The sequence below is a fragment of the Simochromis diagramma genome, unplaced genomic scaffold (genome assembly GCF_900408965.1).
Source record: "Simochromis diagramma unplaced genomic scaffold, fSimDia1.1 OVJJ01000344.1, whole genome shotgun sequence".
NCBI lineage: Eukaryota > Metazoa > Chordata > Actinopteri > Cichliformes > Cichlidae > Simochromis > Simochromis diagramma.
Window position 1 is genome coordinate 7,253,004 of NW_024387375.1, and position 17,354 is coordinate 7,270,357.

The 17,354-nt window shown below is 43.2% G+C and overlaps 1 protein-coding gene across 1 annotated transcript; it reads left to right on the forward strand.

The window, feature by feature from the left end:
• The first annotated feature begins 516 nt into the window (after positions 1-516).
• On the forward strand, positions 517-17,353 carry oafa (OAF homolog a (Drosophila)). The gene is made up of 5 exons (XM_040009730.1): positions 517-528; positions 3,922-4,381; positions 15,604-15,738; positions 15,824-16,004; positions 16,793-17,353. Exons 2-5 carry the CDS (start codon positions 4,151-4,153, stop codon positions 17,065-17,067), a joined length of 822 nt encoding a protein of 273 aa, XP_039865664.1. The 5' UTR covers positions 517-528; positions 3,922-4,150; the 3' UTR covers positions 17,068-17,353.
• Position 17,354: the final 1 nt, after the last annotated feature.

Here is a 17,354-nt window from a genome sequence, read left to right on the forward strand (position 1 = left end):
CGCACAAACACTTCTGGCATCTGTCTCGGGGAGAGATCAAGTAGAGATCAACCACAGAGCTTGGCTCTCCCCCACCGGCTGTCCTCATTCTGCTGCACTACAGAGGGGAAACATCACCAGCTTGTTGGTCTGGGAGGCTTTCTGATTACCTCTGAATCCTTTGGTTGAGCAAGCCATAAATATTGTGCTATTGGGGCATAACTGCAAACCTGCATGGCAATCAACCAACAATTATAAAAAAGTGTCCACCAGGAGTGTTTTTAACCTTTACTATAAAAGGCAAGGGATTCACATGAGTAATAAACTTCTATTCTAAGCCAATACATTTATTAAAATGACAAATCTAATCAGTTGCAGAAGGATCGGCCCTCTTGTTATGCTCAGTTCAGTGGCAAAAATTGCTGTTTTGGTTAAAGGTGCAGTCTGGGTGGCACAAATCCCTCATCAAATGCCACCATTTCAAACCAACTTTGTGCAAGTCCATGCACGTGCAAACACATAAATGCACACACGCACGACTGGAGTGCAGTATTAGCACCTTGGGTCAAAGCTGAATACCTTACAAATAAGCACAACTGGAGCTCATCAAAGAGTGGAAAGGCGGAAGAGCCAGTGTTGGTGGTTATTTATGATTCTACATTTTACGGCTCAGCGCAGCTTACTAAATCAGAGGTTTCCTTATTCCTTATTATTCCTTATTGTACATCCATCCATCCATCCATCCCTTCGCTTCCGCTTATCCTTTTCAGGGTCGCGGGGGGCGCTGGAGCCTATCCCAGCTGTCATAGGGCGAGAGGCGGGGTACACCCTGGACAGGTCGCCAGTCTGTCGCAGGGCCAACACACAGGGACAGACAACCATTCGCACTCACATTCATTCGCACATTCACACCTAGTGACAATTTGGATTTTCCAATTAACCTATCCCCACAAGCTTATTGTACATATTTTGATTAATTTGTGATCTGTTTTTCACTTATTGATGCGAGATATCAAGATTGCGTGAAACTCCACGGCTCTGTTGCTGGAAAGAAAAAAGCACACACATGCACGTTACATGCACATGCTTTTTCCTACATGCACGTTACGAGGTGTGCATGTAGACTTGCACAAACGAACATCAAGACATGTGAGGTAAACATTGTTTTAAGATGCGTAAGTGTAATGCACACATACAAGTCCAATCACATTTTTCAAGTGCTTTTCACTTTCGTTTATCTCTTCCCTTTACAGTAAATTAACCAAACAAAAGTAGCTCTCCTCTCAGTTGTTGCCTGACAGGAACAGTGCTCATGTAATTAACCGTAAACTGCTCGTTGTGACAGTGAATTATCACGGGGCAACAAAATTGCTGGTTAATCATAAACACTCTCTGTACACAGTCGTGTTTGTCTGCCTCTGCTCTAGCTTTAACCTCAAAGCTTTATTGTACTTTGGACAACTGCGTGTGCGTATGTGTGTGCAAATATGACGTGCAAGCACATGATTTTTAAACAGAACCCCAGAATTACTTTTCCTCTTAATTATTAAGTAAGAAAGGTGGAGGAAGCTTTACATGTTTGCTGACAGTGTAGTCGGGCAATCCCTACATCCCATTGCTTTCCATTAGCTTAAGCTAGCATGTGTTTGGATGCTCTAACTAAGATGTAGCAGGAGAATACTCGAGAACTAACCTCCATCACAAAGGGGTGTGTTTGCCTGACCTCCCGTCCTCGACTCTATGAGGGCCCAGGGCCCAGTTTGGTCTCTCCAGGCAAACCTAACAATGTTTGCTCTGCTTAATGGCTTCTCTGTTTGTTTTCCTCTTCACTGGAGCGACCATCTCTTGGTCACAGCAGCTTTAGTGTGCTGCCACGTTTGGGGTCACCAAACCGGGGCCTAGCCCACCCAGAATGCAGTGCAGCAGCCAATGGAGATATGAAAATTACTGCATGGCTGTCAAACTTAAATCTGCAACACACACACACACACACATAAAGTGGTAATCTACCATTTCATGTGGAGCTGCGATCTTGCTTCAGATAGGCGGCTTTTATCTGTTTGTCAGCTCTCACCTCGGGTTTGTCAAGCTTTCTCTCGAGGGCATCGTAAAATGAAAAAACACATAATAAGAATAAAGGAGTGACTGTCTTTTTTCCCTGCAACTGAAACCTGTGACTCAACTATATGTTGTCATCAAAGGCAGTGATTATCTCCAGATTTATTTTAGATGCTAGAGCCACTGGAGTCATAAATACATAAATACAAACGTCTCAGGGAGATTAGGCGGATGCATAAACACCTGAAAAACAAGAAAGTGAGCTGCAAAAACTATAACCATAGTGCTTATCCTGCGTATTGCGATGGATTCATGCAAGAACTAAAATTTATATTCTACGGAAGTTACATAAAAATTGGAGACTGACAACAAAATATCTGTTTTCCTCATTCTTGGGGATAATTTTCAAAGATGTTTTAGAGCAGGGATGTCAAACTCATTTTGCACTGTGGATCACAGAGCTAGCTGTAAACAACTTTAACTACAAATGTACTCCCCAGGATACTTTAATAAAAAAAAGAAGAAGTGTAATTTCAATGGTGTGTCTCAGTTTTTCTACATCATAATGAAACACTGCTGTAGTAAATGAAAGAAGTCTGTCAGAGTGACTCTTTGGCCATAAATTGTAAGAAATAAATGTGTAAAATGACAGAAAAAGTTCTGATTGTGCACAAGGTCCAGTGAGTGTAAAACAAAAACATTTCTGTCAGCTGACAGAATATGTCCTTTAGGGCTCCACTCATACCCAGTGTTGAGGAAGTGTGTTGATGTGTTTTGTGGCGCGATGTGTTCAGTTGATGTGAGAAGAAGAATAAAGCAGGAGTGACAACTAATAGCTCCGTGTCGTCTGTTTACCTCCACAGTGTCCTTTATTTCCTTTATTGACTGATTGATTGATTTTTTTTTTAACGTGAACCGACTGTAAAAATCAAATTCCTATAGAAGATTTTAAAAAATGTAGTGAAGGAAAAAACAAACTACCGCTTTTTTACTTTGGTGCTGTATGAATGGCCATGGAGAGGCCATTAAGGTGAAGTCTTTATGAGTAGGAGAGGCTGCAAAAACTTGTGAAAATACAGTTTAAAACCAACAATTTACATGCACCTTCACAGTTTCTAAAGCTGCTCAGTGGACCAGTTTGAAATCTTTGGCTGACCGATTTTGGCCCCCTGGCCTTATGTTTGACATCCCTGTTTTAGCGCATTTAATCCAATATTACCTCCATACGATAGCACATCCGCGCGCATCCTATTTACTCACATCACAGGGCTTTTAAACTTAAGATAATATCTTCTATGTTTCCAACATTTTACCTGCTTGGTTATTGTTTGCTTTACGATCACCGCCAGCTGCACGGTATAGTTTGCTCGTGCATTTTATTCATCCCTACATGCCGTGAGCAACACGCACGGAGCTGTGATTTACAAATCCCCCTACAAACACCTTTTTTTTTATAATTGCTGGGGTGGAGGAGGGGGGGTATTATTAGCCCATTTGCTGTGGAGTGCAGGAGGATCACATGAGGCCTTTAGGGGGATGGGCAGACTTTTCTGAGGGTGGTATGGCTTTAAGAGTTTACTACCATCAGTGCGCTCTTTCACTCACACGCCGCAGAAAGTTTGGAGGCCAGGCGAGCAGCGGGATACCGACGGATAGGAAGTGACGGGACTGAGTGAGAGTCAGAAGGAGGTAAGAAAAGAGAGAGAGAGAGAAGACGTGAACATCAACACAAAGCAGAGTGAGAAGCAGCGTGCAATCATCGGACTCTTGACTGTGGTGCGGGAGGGAGCTGAAGTGCGCATGATCTTATCAACAACACCGGAGCGACACACTTTCAATGGAAGGGAACTGGTCCCAGAAGTGAAAGGGAGAGATTACAGTGAGGACGTGTGTTTGTCGCCTGATTCCTATGAATGTGCCCGTAATTGTGGAAAGTACTGACGCACGGCGGGGGGACCGCATGAAAGAGTGACCCACCAAACTTTGATCATGAAGGAAAAGACTTGACGAGACAACACGGCACAAGAGAAGAACACAGCTGGGATATGAGCGGAGATCTCTGGATTTCGCCTCGATTTTTTGCTCTCTCGGGTACGGTTTTGCGTCTTCGGGGATGTTTGCGAGTTGCATCTCCGCGGCTTCAGGTCGGATACTGACTCGTTTCTGCGCCCTTGTGCTGCTCGTGGCTGTGGGACTCGCTGCAGAGCTGCGGGTCCGAGTCCGGCTCTCTGACGGACTGGTGACCGAGGAGGTTTTGGAGGCGGACAGCGAGAAAGACTCGATATCACTCGAGTTCAAGCAGGGCGATGGGACGCTCATCACTTTTGTGGTGGACTTCAAACGGGTAAGAGGTTGTCCTGCTTACCGCTGAACATGAAGCGGATACTTCCCCCGGGCTCATTTGAATTTTAGGTTATTGAATAGCTGCAATTTCCCCTCCAGAATCAGAACTAATTAACAAAGAACTTAATTTCATGCTTCCCATTTTATACCTGCAGACTCATAACACTCCCTCGGTGGTCCTGGAAGTCACTATAGGAAGTCCCCACGTAAAAATAAGAAATTGTGTCTTGTCACTAATCCTTAAAATCAGTCCAAATCTAACTAAAAGGCACTACTGCTGTGCCCCTCCACCCCCTTACTTTGGTAATACACCCATCCACCCCCTACAACCCCCCCCCCCAAAAAATCTGATCAAGGATCTGCACCGTTCACATAATCAGAATCCCCAAGTATCCCCAAATCTGTGTATCCCTTAGGTGTTGAAATCCGCAACAATGGCTTCTTGGTTCAAGCTATTTTGTTAAATTTTAATCCAGGGTCACAGATCTGAATCTTAAACAAAATCACACCTAAAGCCTTTTTTTTTTAAATAAAGGGGAAACATCTGAGCAGTTACTGTAGCCCATATTTAAGCTGAAGTATAAAGTTTCATTCATCCCTTTCCATCACAGCTGAGCTTCACCGAGGTCAAGACAGCTGCTGCTCCTTAGATGTGACGCCCCCAAGACCCTAATGGCCTTCGAAACCCCTGCAGCTCAAGGGTCCCGTTCAGAGCTGATCATAAGTGGCCATATTTAGCATTCTTCTAAAATGTAGACAAACAGCTCGAGGGTCCAACGCCAACCATTTGTAACATTTTGGAAAGATGACACTGTTTTGCTTTTGTCAATGGCTGTCCGGAGACTCGTGAAATTGTCAGTCTTGCAAAATAAAAAACAACTGCTTTGCATAAGAGGGGCGTGTGTGGTGGGTGGGGGGGTGCACAGAGCAAAGGCATGTGTCTGTGATGGTTGCTGTCACACAGAAGCTGACAGGCTGGCGAGATGTGAAGGGGGAGATTTACCAGGATTAAGTGGGCATGTCTGACCTTTTTGATCTGCACGTCTGGTTCACTAACCAAAACAGCTAATTTAGAGTTGAAAGAGAAGAGGCCGTCACCCCCCAATCGCTGGTGACACCCACAGAAAGAGACGTACAGTGATCTGAGAGCAGGGAGCCCTTTTCCTGACCGTGCAGGGTTGCTGTATCCCGTCACGCATGCACACACGCCAGCGCACATCACATCTGCACATATGGTTTGGTTTATTTGAACCTCTTAGATCGCTTTACTTTTCCGCTGCCTGATTTATCTGTACAGTTGTAGGTCAGCCTCTTGCTGCTCCCCCCTACCTCTCCCCTCTTTCTGTCTCACCCCCCCCTCGTCTCCTGCCCCCGCCTTGTTTCTTCTGCATGTGGTTTTCATTCAAGTCTTGTGCAGTATCTCCCAAGATTTATGGAAAGTTGGACGAGCTGTCACTTCCAGCTGCCATGAATATATAGTTCAGACGAGCGCCTGTGGGAAGCGGAGTGTTTTAAGAGGGATGTTAAACACTGAGTTCTAATGATGAGACACAAAAAATATGGATGGCTCGATAGATAATGTCACATTTTGAAGAGCAAGTCTCGTTCACTGAGATTTAAAAAAAGAACTGAAATGTAGTCACGGGACAGCAGCCTCATTACTATTTGCTGCTTTGTGAATACGTGGCAAAATGTGATGGTACATGTTATAGCCATTAGACACTGGTGAAGTGGTCTGCTGAATGTGAGAGGGAAGTTTAGTCAACCTTATCCAAGCAATGAATCACAGTGTATGAGCTGTGCAGCAATTTCAGGAAGGTTCTCTGATGGTCTGTAAGCATATGGAAAAGATGAAAAGGTGGTTTTAGCTTGCTCATGACACCTCTGTGTCATGTTGACTGAATCTCAACATGTGGATACCGCTGTCTGTTCACTTCAAAGCAACAGATTTATGATAGTGCGGTTCGCTTTTTTTATGAAGCACAGGCGTTCTGGGGTTGGATGGAGTTGATTATCTGCCACTTATTCTGTAATTGCATTTGAAGGTTACACTCTTTTTCTTTTTCTTTTTTTTTTCAGCGTGCAGTAAAGGAGCTTTTCATTCCTGTCTGGGGTCTCCATGAAGTATTTACAGCTGAATCGACTCTAAATTATGTAAAATTGCAGCAATCTGTCTGCAGCTCAGAAATATCCTGATGAAATGTTTCACGTCGATCTGCAGATTTTTTTTTTTTTTTTTTTTTTTTTTTTTTTTCCCACTGTGAGACAAATCTCAGCACAGATGTCGCTCTGAATAGAGAAGGTAGCTGCCAATTTGGTATTTCTCCCTTTCCCCCCCATTAAATTCTGCAATTTATGGTTCAACACAGGCTAGTACCCTGAGCTTAACATAAACCGTTGTCTTAAGGTCAATGCGAGGGAAATGACCCTCATCTTTCAGGGCTTGTTTTGGGTCTTTCCAGATTTGGTGTTTGTGTGTCTTGTCTTTTCTGTCCATCAATGCGTGAATGTGAATGACTTCACGGGGATCTGGGATGCAGTGGTGCACATCATCGTACATCTATAGTTACAGGCACCTTGGCCTGCAACTGTAAAGCCTTTTTATTATCTGGATACGATTTCAGGGTTTTAAATTTCGGGGCCTATTTTGATTTATAGACTTTTTAGGTCTTCTTTTATTCCTAGATGTTTGATTCGATTCCTTCTTGATGCAAACCTCCATGCTTATCAGGGCTTGGGACTCTTATTAGAAGTACACCGTGGGGCGCACTGCAGTTACAATTTAATGATAGGCGACCAGTAGCAAGTGCATTGCTGTCATTTCCATGATGTCAAATAACTAGGTGTCCTTTGATACATCTAAGGTGTGCTTTAAATAATGTAGCAAGTTTGTCACTCTTAAGCGACTGCATGTGAATGCTTGTAAAGGATTCCTTTGCCCTTTAAGTGCAATGTCGGGTGGCATGTTTAAACCCAACCGCAGTCCCTCTTGTTCTCTTAACTATGGGTTTGTTTTTTTTAATGCCTAATCCTAACCAGCAAGAAAAGTCAAAAGTGATTTAAAAGCATCTGAAACAAAATGCAGACAGTCTCCTGTCACCCCTTCAGCCACCTAATATGGTCGTTAAAGCTCAGAGGATCTTTTTCTTTCTTTCTGCACTTTAAAACTAGAACTGCATAGTTTGAGATAGTAGGAATAAACAGCTGATACCATCAGTTAGAAGGAAATTTGAAAGGCTTCCACTCACGCTAGCGTTTTTACTACTTTGGGTGACAAAGCTTTAGGAGTTTGCTGTTCTCACCAAAACCTCAGTTATTGGAACAATTTTGAAAATAGGGGTGTGGGAGAACAAAGAAACTGCTGATCCAAAAAAATCACCAACTATATTTGAGGTTCAGAGTTTTTCGATGGGGATGATCATCTGCACCTTACACCATCCCGTTAACTGGGTCAGGATCTTGTGAATGATGGCACTGATGAGCACGTCAGTGTCGGTTTTCTTTTTTTTTTTTTTTTCTCCCTGAACCTTGCAAACTGGATCAGCTTTCACTGTGGAGGCCTGCGTTACCGTCAGCTCAGCTCATTGTGATGGTCTTCAAAGCACAGAGGCTTTATGCACACGCCCAGAAATAAGCTTGCTGTAAGAATGGATTGGAGATTTTTTTTTTTTTTTTTTTTTTTTCCACACACCCTCATGTGCTGTGTCAAACACAGAAGGAAAGTTGAGGGTGGGGAGTTAGGTTGGTTAGCTTTTCTGTGTGCCCTCCCATTGAGTTGCAGAGCGTGACCCAGTTAGGCAGGTGCTCATTCCGAGTTCTCTTCGAGCCTTCGTATGCTGTATGAGCCATTAGAATTGTTTAACTGCATTATCTGTCAGACAAACTCTTTTTCTTTTCTTTTCTTTCCTGCGTGGGAGGCCTGATGACAGTCCACTTTGTTCTTTTTCTTGTTAGTGTAAAACGCAGAGGATTGCCAAGAGTCACAACTGGCTGTTGTGTTTTTTTTTCCCATGTTACAGGTACTTCACATTAGTACAGTACCGTAGCAACCTTTTTTTTTTTTCTTTACTTTTGGCTGCCACACCTTGCTTCTTACTCAACCTTGAAACACCATCCCTCTTTGTCACTTGTACAAACTTGTAAAGTCCTTTTTATGGGTGAGTGTCACCTGTTCCAGGAAGTGTTGTTGTTGCTTCAGGTACGTTCAGTACGTTATAAGGCACACAGGTTTTCACACTCCAAACGGTGACTGTGAGCAATCTGTGAGTCACAGAAATCCATGTGGCAAATTGTTTACTCAAGGGATGAACTTTGAAGACCTCGCCTCCTACTCTGCTTTCCTTTTGTATGTTTTTTGCGTGGGAAAATGACTCTGTTCAGAGAAGTTACTGCCTAGTTCTGCTTTTTTGTCTTAAATCTATGAGGTGGCATTCTTGAACGCTTACTTTTCATTTTAATACATTAAGATCTTGTAAGGTTACTCTGTGCTGGAGGAAGAGTTCAGCTAACTTTGAAGTATTTTAAAAATGAACTTTTTTTTTTTGTTTGTTTTTTTTACCCATGGCCATAATTTTCCCTGCTGGCTCAAAATCCTAAAAATTAGAAACAAAACACCAAAACAAGCTTCTTCTGTGGTCTTGTTGTTGCCATTCGGGTCTCCTCATGATCCCCCTTTGGCCTCTGGTGGCCCCTTTGCGCCTGTTGGTGTCTTTATCCTTTTCCCCTCCTCCTCTCGCCAGAAGGCCAGATGTTCACATTTAATACTGCTGATAAAGAGCTTCCCATTTTCACAGTCTCTGCTTCCAGGGAAAGAGACCAGAGCAGAGAGATGACTATCATCTAGCTTTTTAAAAAAAAAAAAAAAAAAAAAAAATTCTCACTGATCAGAACAGGGACCGCACGGTGCTGTGGTAGCAGCCTTTGACGGACATGAAGACGGCAGTTGTGGCTTGCAGTGTACATAGTTGTAATTTTTGTCTAACTACAGATGGTTTAAGATGAAGAAGATTGGCAATGACACTGACAAAGAATTGAAGCGTGCCAGATCTTTCTGTCTCCTGAAATATTCTTTTTGTCAAATTCATGGCTGTGTCCGTTTGGGTAGCGCCACTTCGCAAACTTTGGACTTATTTATTTTATTTTTAGGTCAGTGATAGTTCAGGCAGTTAAGTCATAGGGGTCCACACCTGGGAAGGCATTACAACACCCTTTTCCTTGTCAACAATCTGATGTCGTGTCACCTTTCCTGTCATAAAACGGATTCAGTTTTTTATGAAAAAGGCTGATAAAGGATATGTTGTTACATAAAACCTATTATCAATATGTATAGTTGGAATAATACCATTATTTTTGTGGTTCCTGAAACCGGATATGAAAGATGTGCAACAACAGTTGGAGGCTGAATGGGACTGTGGCCATCTCTATTGTTTATGGCTCATCTATCTGCCTCATTTCCTTCCCTGTTAGCACTCACTGTTTGCCTCCTTCTCATTTCCTGGATGCCGAGTCCCCCATAAACTGTTTGTGTGTCTACTTAATTGTATCCAGATTCTGCATGAATGAATAAAATGATGTTGTGGGCTGTGCAGAGTTAGTCTTTTAAAAAGAATTTCGGTTGTATTTTTGTGCTCATGTGTAACACCTAAACATTAACCCCTCATGCACTGGGAAAGGTAAGCTCCTTTTGCATTGTTGTCAGGAGAATAGCCAACAGGAAAACCTTTCTTTTCATGGCTTCCAGTGTTTTGATTGTCCATTCATTGCCAGTGTTTACTAATTGGTTAGCTCTTTGGACAGCCAGGTGTGACCAGACCTAAATGTGGCTCCACATTCCTGCCTTTGGGGCGTCTGTAATTAACTTCAGCTCAAAGCATGTCTTAGCTCAGTGGCTTTTCTCCCGTTCCTTTTGTCTGTGTGCGTCTCTCCCTCTGTCTCCCAAAATGATCTTTAATCCCTGCCAAAAACCTGTGCTTTTTTTTTTTTTTTTTTTTTTTTTTTTTTGCTGCTTTGAATGGCTTCCCTCACACACTAAAGCAAATACCCTGTCCCGTCACCAAACATTTTAAATCCATATGTGTTTTCAAAAGGCAGTCGGAGCCATTTACGTAGGTTCGGGATTTTAAAGGTAAACACAAGGTTTCATCACTCGAGACAAGGGAATAAACTGGAAGGCTGCACGGTGCTGAATTTTATGTAAAGATTACATTGCCCTTTTTTACTTTTGTTAGCATACAAGCTTGACTTTAATCTTATTTGTTCATTTTTTTTAAAGTATTACATAAACTTTTTGGTCCTATGTCAGGCAAATATCCACACAGACCCACACTGATCCCAAATGACTCATCAGAGCGTGGCTTACCAGCAGTCCTCCACAGCCAGCCATCAGCCTTATCAACAGACAGGGTCTTAGGGGGGATTTGAAAACAGGAAGAACCCCCTGCACAGGGAACACATACTGCTGTACTGTGTGTGTGTGTGTGTGTGTGTGTGGGTGCACTTGTGCGTGAATATCCATCCTTGCATCGAGTGTGAATCTGTTCAGCCAGAATGGCACTCAAACTGAGATGCATATATCTCTTGCAAGTGCAGGTGCAATGTTCCCATGAGCGTTTGGACTGCTTTTCATTGCTGGGCTCCTATTTTAACAGCCTGTAAACCAGGTATATACTCTGCAAGGAGACGGAGTTTGTCTTGCTGGGTTACAGTGTCTGAGAATGTTCACTGTAAATGGCACCCTTTGAGTGTCTGAATGGGCTTTTGTGCACCTCTTAAATAATCTGACCCACCAAAGGTAACCACCAATGAAACGAGCCCCCACCCTCTCTCCTGATTAACAGGTCTTCGTTTGACCCACCAGTCATGTTGCATGAATACAGACTTGTTTGGCTGTTGGCCAGTGGTAGTTTGTCTGCAAATGGACTAAGTCCTATGTGTAAGCGAGCAATGTTAAGGAATTCGCACTTGTGTGGATTATTTATAGCCATGCTGACATTTACGCTGCTCTGCTAGAGTAAAAAAAACTCAAGGATACGCTGCCCTTTGATTATGGTATCGCCAGTCTTTTTAAAGATGGGAATAAGGTTGCCTTTTTAATTCGTAATGTCCAAAGGTGGTTATTTTCTGTAATGTTGGTCAGCAAATTATTACTCTAATTTTTTTTTCTAGGTGTAAACACTCTTTAAGGGGGGTGACTCATTTTCCAAATGTGGGCACCTCCTCTTTAGGCAGTATTTTGAAATTAAGGGGTGCTTTCAAGCTCTAGCAAGTCTACTCGATTCCAGCATTACTGTTTTTCTTGCCATATGCATCCCAGGTAATTATTTTGTCTACTTTTTGGCAGTGTGGTGTATTTTATCAGGAACTGACGAAATCTTTCTCTATAATCCATGACACGAATGAAGCAGGTTTTGTTACAACAGGAAGGGATTACCCCATACTGTGACCACAGAAGCGCTTTTCCTCCCCATCTCATATTTGTTTGATCTTCTGTCAGTTCTCTGTTTGCATAATTCGGCGACTTTAAAAACACCTTCCCACTTGGGAGATTGTAAAAAGAGATAGCTGTTGTTTGATCAGTAAGACGAGTGCGCACTCTCTCCTAGTGATATTGCCTGTCATCATAACAACAGGTGTAAACCTTACTTTAATCACTTCACGTTTCACTCCTTTATTGTGTTTTCTTTATCACGCTTTGGAGTGTGTCTGCACACATCCCAAACGGTGGTGGTTTTTTCTGGCGGGCAGCAAAGATGATATAACTATTTTACTCTGTTTGCTGTCAGAATGTCAGTGAAATTTTACTCGAGCGTGACCTGAGCTGACATGTCCTCAGCACTGGTTTGGTGTTGCCATTCAAAGGTCGTAATTAAATTTTAACTACTCTCACTACATGACTGCGCACAAAATATACCAATGCTGCCAGCTGAATATGAAGACTACTGAACATCTTGGCCTGTCAGAAGATAAAGATAAAAGAAATATCACCATCCAGAACCTGTAAAAGTTCAATTCAGTGCAGTTCAGTTTTTCATATAGCAGCAAATCACAACAACAGTCACCTCGAGGCGCTTTAAATTGTAAGGTAAAGTTGCTACAAATATGTAGAATAAAGCAGAAAACCCCAACAATCAGATGGCTCCCAATTAGCAAGCACTTTGGTGACAGTGGGGAGGAAAAACTCTTCTAACAGGAAGAAACCTCCAGTAGAACTAGGTTGACGGAGGGCCAGCCGTTATACACTTACGGACAAGTTATATCCTCTAAACACTAAAATGCTAAGACAAATATATATTTATGAGGGGCAATGGTTAGCATCGTCCAGGTCATAGCAAGAAAGTGTCCGGTTTGAATCCACAGACCAGCTGGAGCGGTTCTTTGTGCAATGAAAAAGTTCTAAAGCAGGTATGCAGGTGAAAGTATCTCTTTAGTTAATAGTTGCAGGTATGGTTTTATATTCAACTTCTGATCTTCAGAGTTTTAATTTCTATATTTTAACTCAAATTGTGTAACACGGATAAATGGAAATCTATAGACTACTGTAAACTCTTAAGTACCACCAGCCAGGTAGTCTACTGGCAAAATGCCAGTACTAGAGTAATTTTCTGTAGTTTGAATGGTGGGTGCGGTGCACACAAACTCTGCTCTCATATCTGGTGCAGCCATTTTTTTTGGAGTTTACCTGAAGCATAATGCTGCCACATCCTAGAATAGTCTGCGCTACCCCAGTAATACATCATGAGCGTGCTTTATGTTTGTTGTGCAGCTTTGCTCTGTCCTTGGCATGGCTTCAAATCATTTCAGGAGCTCTTCAGAAGTGAAGCATTTAATCTCCAGGAGGAGGGTTGTTTTGGGGGGGGTTTGTATGTTTTGTTTTGTTTTTTTTTGTTTTTTTTCTAGAATTAAGGGGATTTTCCTGCCATCCTGACCTTCTCATTTGCTCGGCATAGCTTGACATGTCTTAGGTCAAAACTGATCCAATGCTAATTCTAGCTACGTGTAGCCAGAAGCTGCTTCTGGGGAAATTATTTTCTGGAACCTGATCGCTGCCTGTTTGCTTCCTAATTAGGTAATGTAAGTCCAAAAACTTAGCCAAAACAATAAAACTAGGCAGTAAAACACATACCTTTTGGTATTTCATCATTATTGTTTGTTTACTTTGCCATAATGAGACATAACAACGGGAATGGATGTTACCCTTAGTACCCCCTGTAATATTTCACCCTGTCGACTTGCCACAGCTCCCAATCTGTGCTCCCAATTTTTCAACACCATGACTGCCCGATAGCTTGTGTGGTACTTTCATTAGCAGCGCCCCTTCTTCATCTTCAGTTCTTCTGTGGTCTTCTAAATATTTGATCCCATAAATGCATGCTCACTTTACTCTGGTAGTGCTTTTTTGTTCTTAAAGATTCTTTCTGTAACTGCTAAAATGTGATCCTAAATATGCCACTTGACTGCTTGTTGCATTTTTATACGTACATAACAGTCTTGAGGTTGTGTTTTTTTTTTTTCTTTTTTCTCCCAACCTCTTCGAGAGAAGATTGCTGTCAGTGCTCAAACTGTCAAACTGTGCCCGTAAGACTTTCCATGGTGTGCAGATGATGTCATTTTGATACAAAATTGCATCAATAAAAATCGTTGCCACAGTAAGCACTGTTAAACTACCTTTGCCCTTTTGGCCTAGACGCAGAGTAGAAATTAGACAATCATTAATCACGAGACATAATGACACAACAGGAGGGGATCAGTGTCTTTGCTTTGCTGTTGAGTCGCTTCCAGAGAAGCAGAACTAGTGGAACTGCCATGCTGCTCTGTAATTACCCAGAGAGCCCTGGGGCAAATCCATGTGGCTGACACAAATACCTTCCTCTTCTTTCTGTCCCTCCCTCCCTCTCTTCTCCCCACCCGGTGTCCCAGCGTAGCACTATGTGTCTGCAGCATGGGAGGTCTTGAAGTCATGGCCTCTGCTTACTCCTGCACTCTGGGGCAAATGGCCCTCTTGTCCTTCTCGCTGTAGGCATTGTACTCACTCTTTTCGCTGTGATATCTCTTCCTCCGCTCTTTGACATTATCTTATTGTTTTGTGTCTGCAGGAAAAAGCTGAGGCATATAATTTCCACTGGCTCATTTCTGTGTTCCTCTGAGTACCATGTGAACAGCTCATAAAGCTATATAATCAATATTTGCTTAGTAATTTTCTTTCCAGGGGTCAAACAGGATTGCCTTGTGTAATACCCGTGCTGCTATTGTACCCTTGCCAGTGTCTCTTTTCACAGACAAAAGTGGCTGTTGGAGTGAAGATCCAAGCAGTCTGTAAAGGACTGCAGAGCGTAAACACTTGTGAGGCAGAATGCATTGCCTTCTTGCCAGGGTGTACTCTTCTCCATACAGGAAGTGGAAGAGCTTAAGAAGAACTCAGTGGGGTTATCTCGGAGCTGTTTATCTATTCCAGAGTTCCTCCTGCTCAGGGAGTGAAAGCCTTCAAACTGTTACTCCTCAGCTGCCTGTTTGCTTCAGACGGGTGTGTGAAAAGCGGAGGAGGGGTATTTAGGACTGTGTGTGTCTGTGTTGGAGCTGAAGCCAAGGAGGAGGGGGTTTGGAGTGGGGTTCTAATGAATAGGAGGACAGGTCTACTGCTCTGCTCTCCACACTGTCGAAGCTTCCCATCATGCTTTGCCTTGCCCCTCACCAAACTCTTTATGGCCTTTTTGGTTTGGTGCCAGATCGCTCGTGCATTTGCCAACAGCAGTGTGTGTGTGTGTGTGTGTGTGTGTGTGTGTGTAAATTCTCACTATTGGCATTTTGCTAGTAGTACAGTTCTACTTTAAACAGCATGCTAAATTGAGTCTGACATTTCTGGCATGTGAGAAATTCTAGTAGGTCTGACAAGAAACAGGCTGGAAAGGTTTAATTTGACACAGCAGAATACTACAGTATTATAGGAGCCTCATTGCACAGGTCTGCAGACAAAAAGTATCAACAAGCTGTCATGTGAGCCTTTATGGGTGAGGTGAATATAAACCCTTTGTTTCTTTGAGTAGACAGCTGTTTGGACATCTTTGAACTGCTTTAAGTACCGTAATGGAAACAGTATGTGTTCTAATTTGGATGATTCTCCTCATATAAACAACAACTTATCATAACCTTGCCTCGACTACTATTCCCGATACTTTCCGGGAGTCATCTGTTCAGCCTTTTCATTTCTCATCCCTTTGGCTTTTTCAGGATGTGAAAATATTCCGAGCGCTGATCCTGGGCGAGCTGGAACGAGGGCAGAACCAGTACCAAGCCCTGTGCTTCGTGTCCCGCCTCAACCGCAATGAGATCATCCCCAGCGAGTCCATGGCCCGTCTCAGGCAGGTATGACACGGTGGAGATTGTGCTATGGAGATTTTTCAGCTGATTATATACTGTGGAGAATCTGAGGATATTACGTCTTTCCCAGAAAAATCCCCAGGCCATTCGTTTGGCAGAGGAGCGGAGAGGCCTGGAGCAGCTGACTATGAGCGCAGCGGTCAATCTAAGTCGGGCCTGGCACCTCAGCGCCCACATCCACAACATGTGTAGCGAGGCTCGCGAGGCCATCTACACGAGTGAGGCAGATGTGAAATACTGGCTGGAAAAAGGTCAGCGGCCATCTGATTTTTGTTTATTATTGAACCTCACATAAACTCTGCTGGTGTTATTGTACCCCCCCCCCCCCCCCCTTTCTTTCTCCTCTCCTGATTGTCTCTCTAATTCTGCATACGTCTCTGAACTGATTCTCCTAATCTCCTCAACACTATCTTCCCTGTTTCTCTCTTCAAGACACCTCTTTCCACTTAATTCTAGTGATATGACTTCAAGTATTATCTTGTGGGGTTTCAATGATAAGACTGTGTGACTGTGCATGTTATCTAGGTTCCTCTCCTCTTTCGCTCTTTGCTCTCCAAACTGCCTTCTTGCACACTATGAAATAGGGTGAAACGGCATGTGTGTGCATGCAGATTAATTTTGTTTATCGGAGAGGTTCAGCCCATTATTTAACCATTTGTTTTCAAAAAAGCAGTTTGCAGCGAGATGCAGATTCTTTATAGCAGCGAAATCCAAATTATTCGAGCTGAGGAGAATTCATACGACAGCACTATTGTCAGCTGACAGCTTTGTTATTAAGAAAACAATGTTGATGGTCACGGTTCACCGAGCGCTCTGCGCCGTTATCTGCACAGGGACCTATCGTAGCGTCTCCTTAGCATAACAAAGCTGCCCTTTCACTGCAGCATCTCGCCTGTTTTATGCCACTTTGTTTGCGCTCTCTAGATCACAGCCGCATTTAATTGAGCGGAATCAGAAAAGGGAGCGATCGGCGCAGACGCGCGACTGCTTGCTTTTTGTTTTTAACTGCCACATGCTTCCCTATCTGTTTGTTTTACAGGAGTGGACGGCTCCATATTTGAGGTTCTGCCCCAAGCAACAGAGCTACCCAGCTTTCAGGCCTGTCATGCTACTAAAGACTTGTGGCAGCCATGTCTCTGCACGTACACCCTGCGGCTGGAGTGGTACCCGTGTCTGCTGAAGTACTGCCGCAGCCGGGACGCAACAGGCAAGGGCTCCACCTACAAGTGTGGCATCAAGAGCTGCAGCAAAGGATACCATTTCACGTACTATGTTCCCCAAAAACAGCTCTGCCTCTGGGACGAGGAGACCTAGAGTTTTGTTGTGGATGTTTAAGAAACGAGAAGACTTCTTTTTCTTTTTTGCCAGCCCAGCCAATGCTTCTCCACCCATGCTAACCACAGCAACACTGGACCTTGGTTTATATCATGTGAAGTGAAGCTGTGTCAGGTGGGGAGGGCCGACATCCAGACATTCACGTTGAAGTAGAAATAAATTCAGGTTCCAGATGAGACCAAAAGCTTTTAAGGGAGATGCAGCAAAGTCACTAATTTTTCACTAATGTTTCTGGTGGAAAATGACCTCTTGCTGTCAGCCTTAAC

Coding starts and splice junctions, on each gene's coding strand:
- oafa (XM_040009730.1), top strand. CDS start 4,151: ATGTTTGCGAGTTGCATCTCCGCGGCTTCAGGTCGGATACTGACTCGT. Junction 4,382..15,603: donor TTGTGGTGGACTTCAAACGG/GTAAGAGGTTGT, acceptor TGGCTTTTTCAG/GATGTGAAAATATTCCGAGC. Junction 16,005..16,792: donor GAAATACTGGCTGGAAAAAG/GTCAGCGGCCAT, acceptor TTTGTTTTACAG/GAGTGGACGGCTCCATATTT.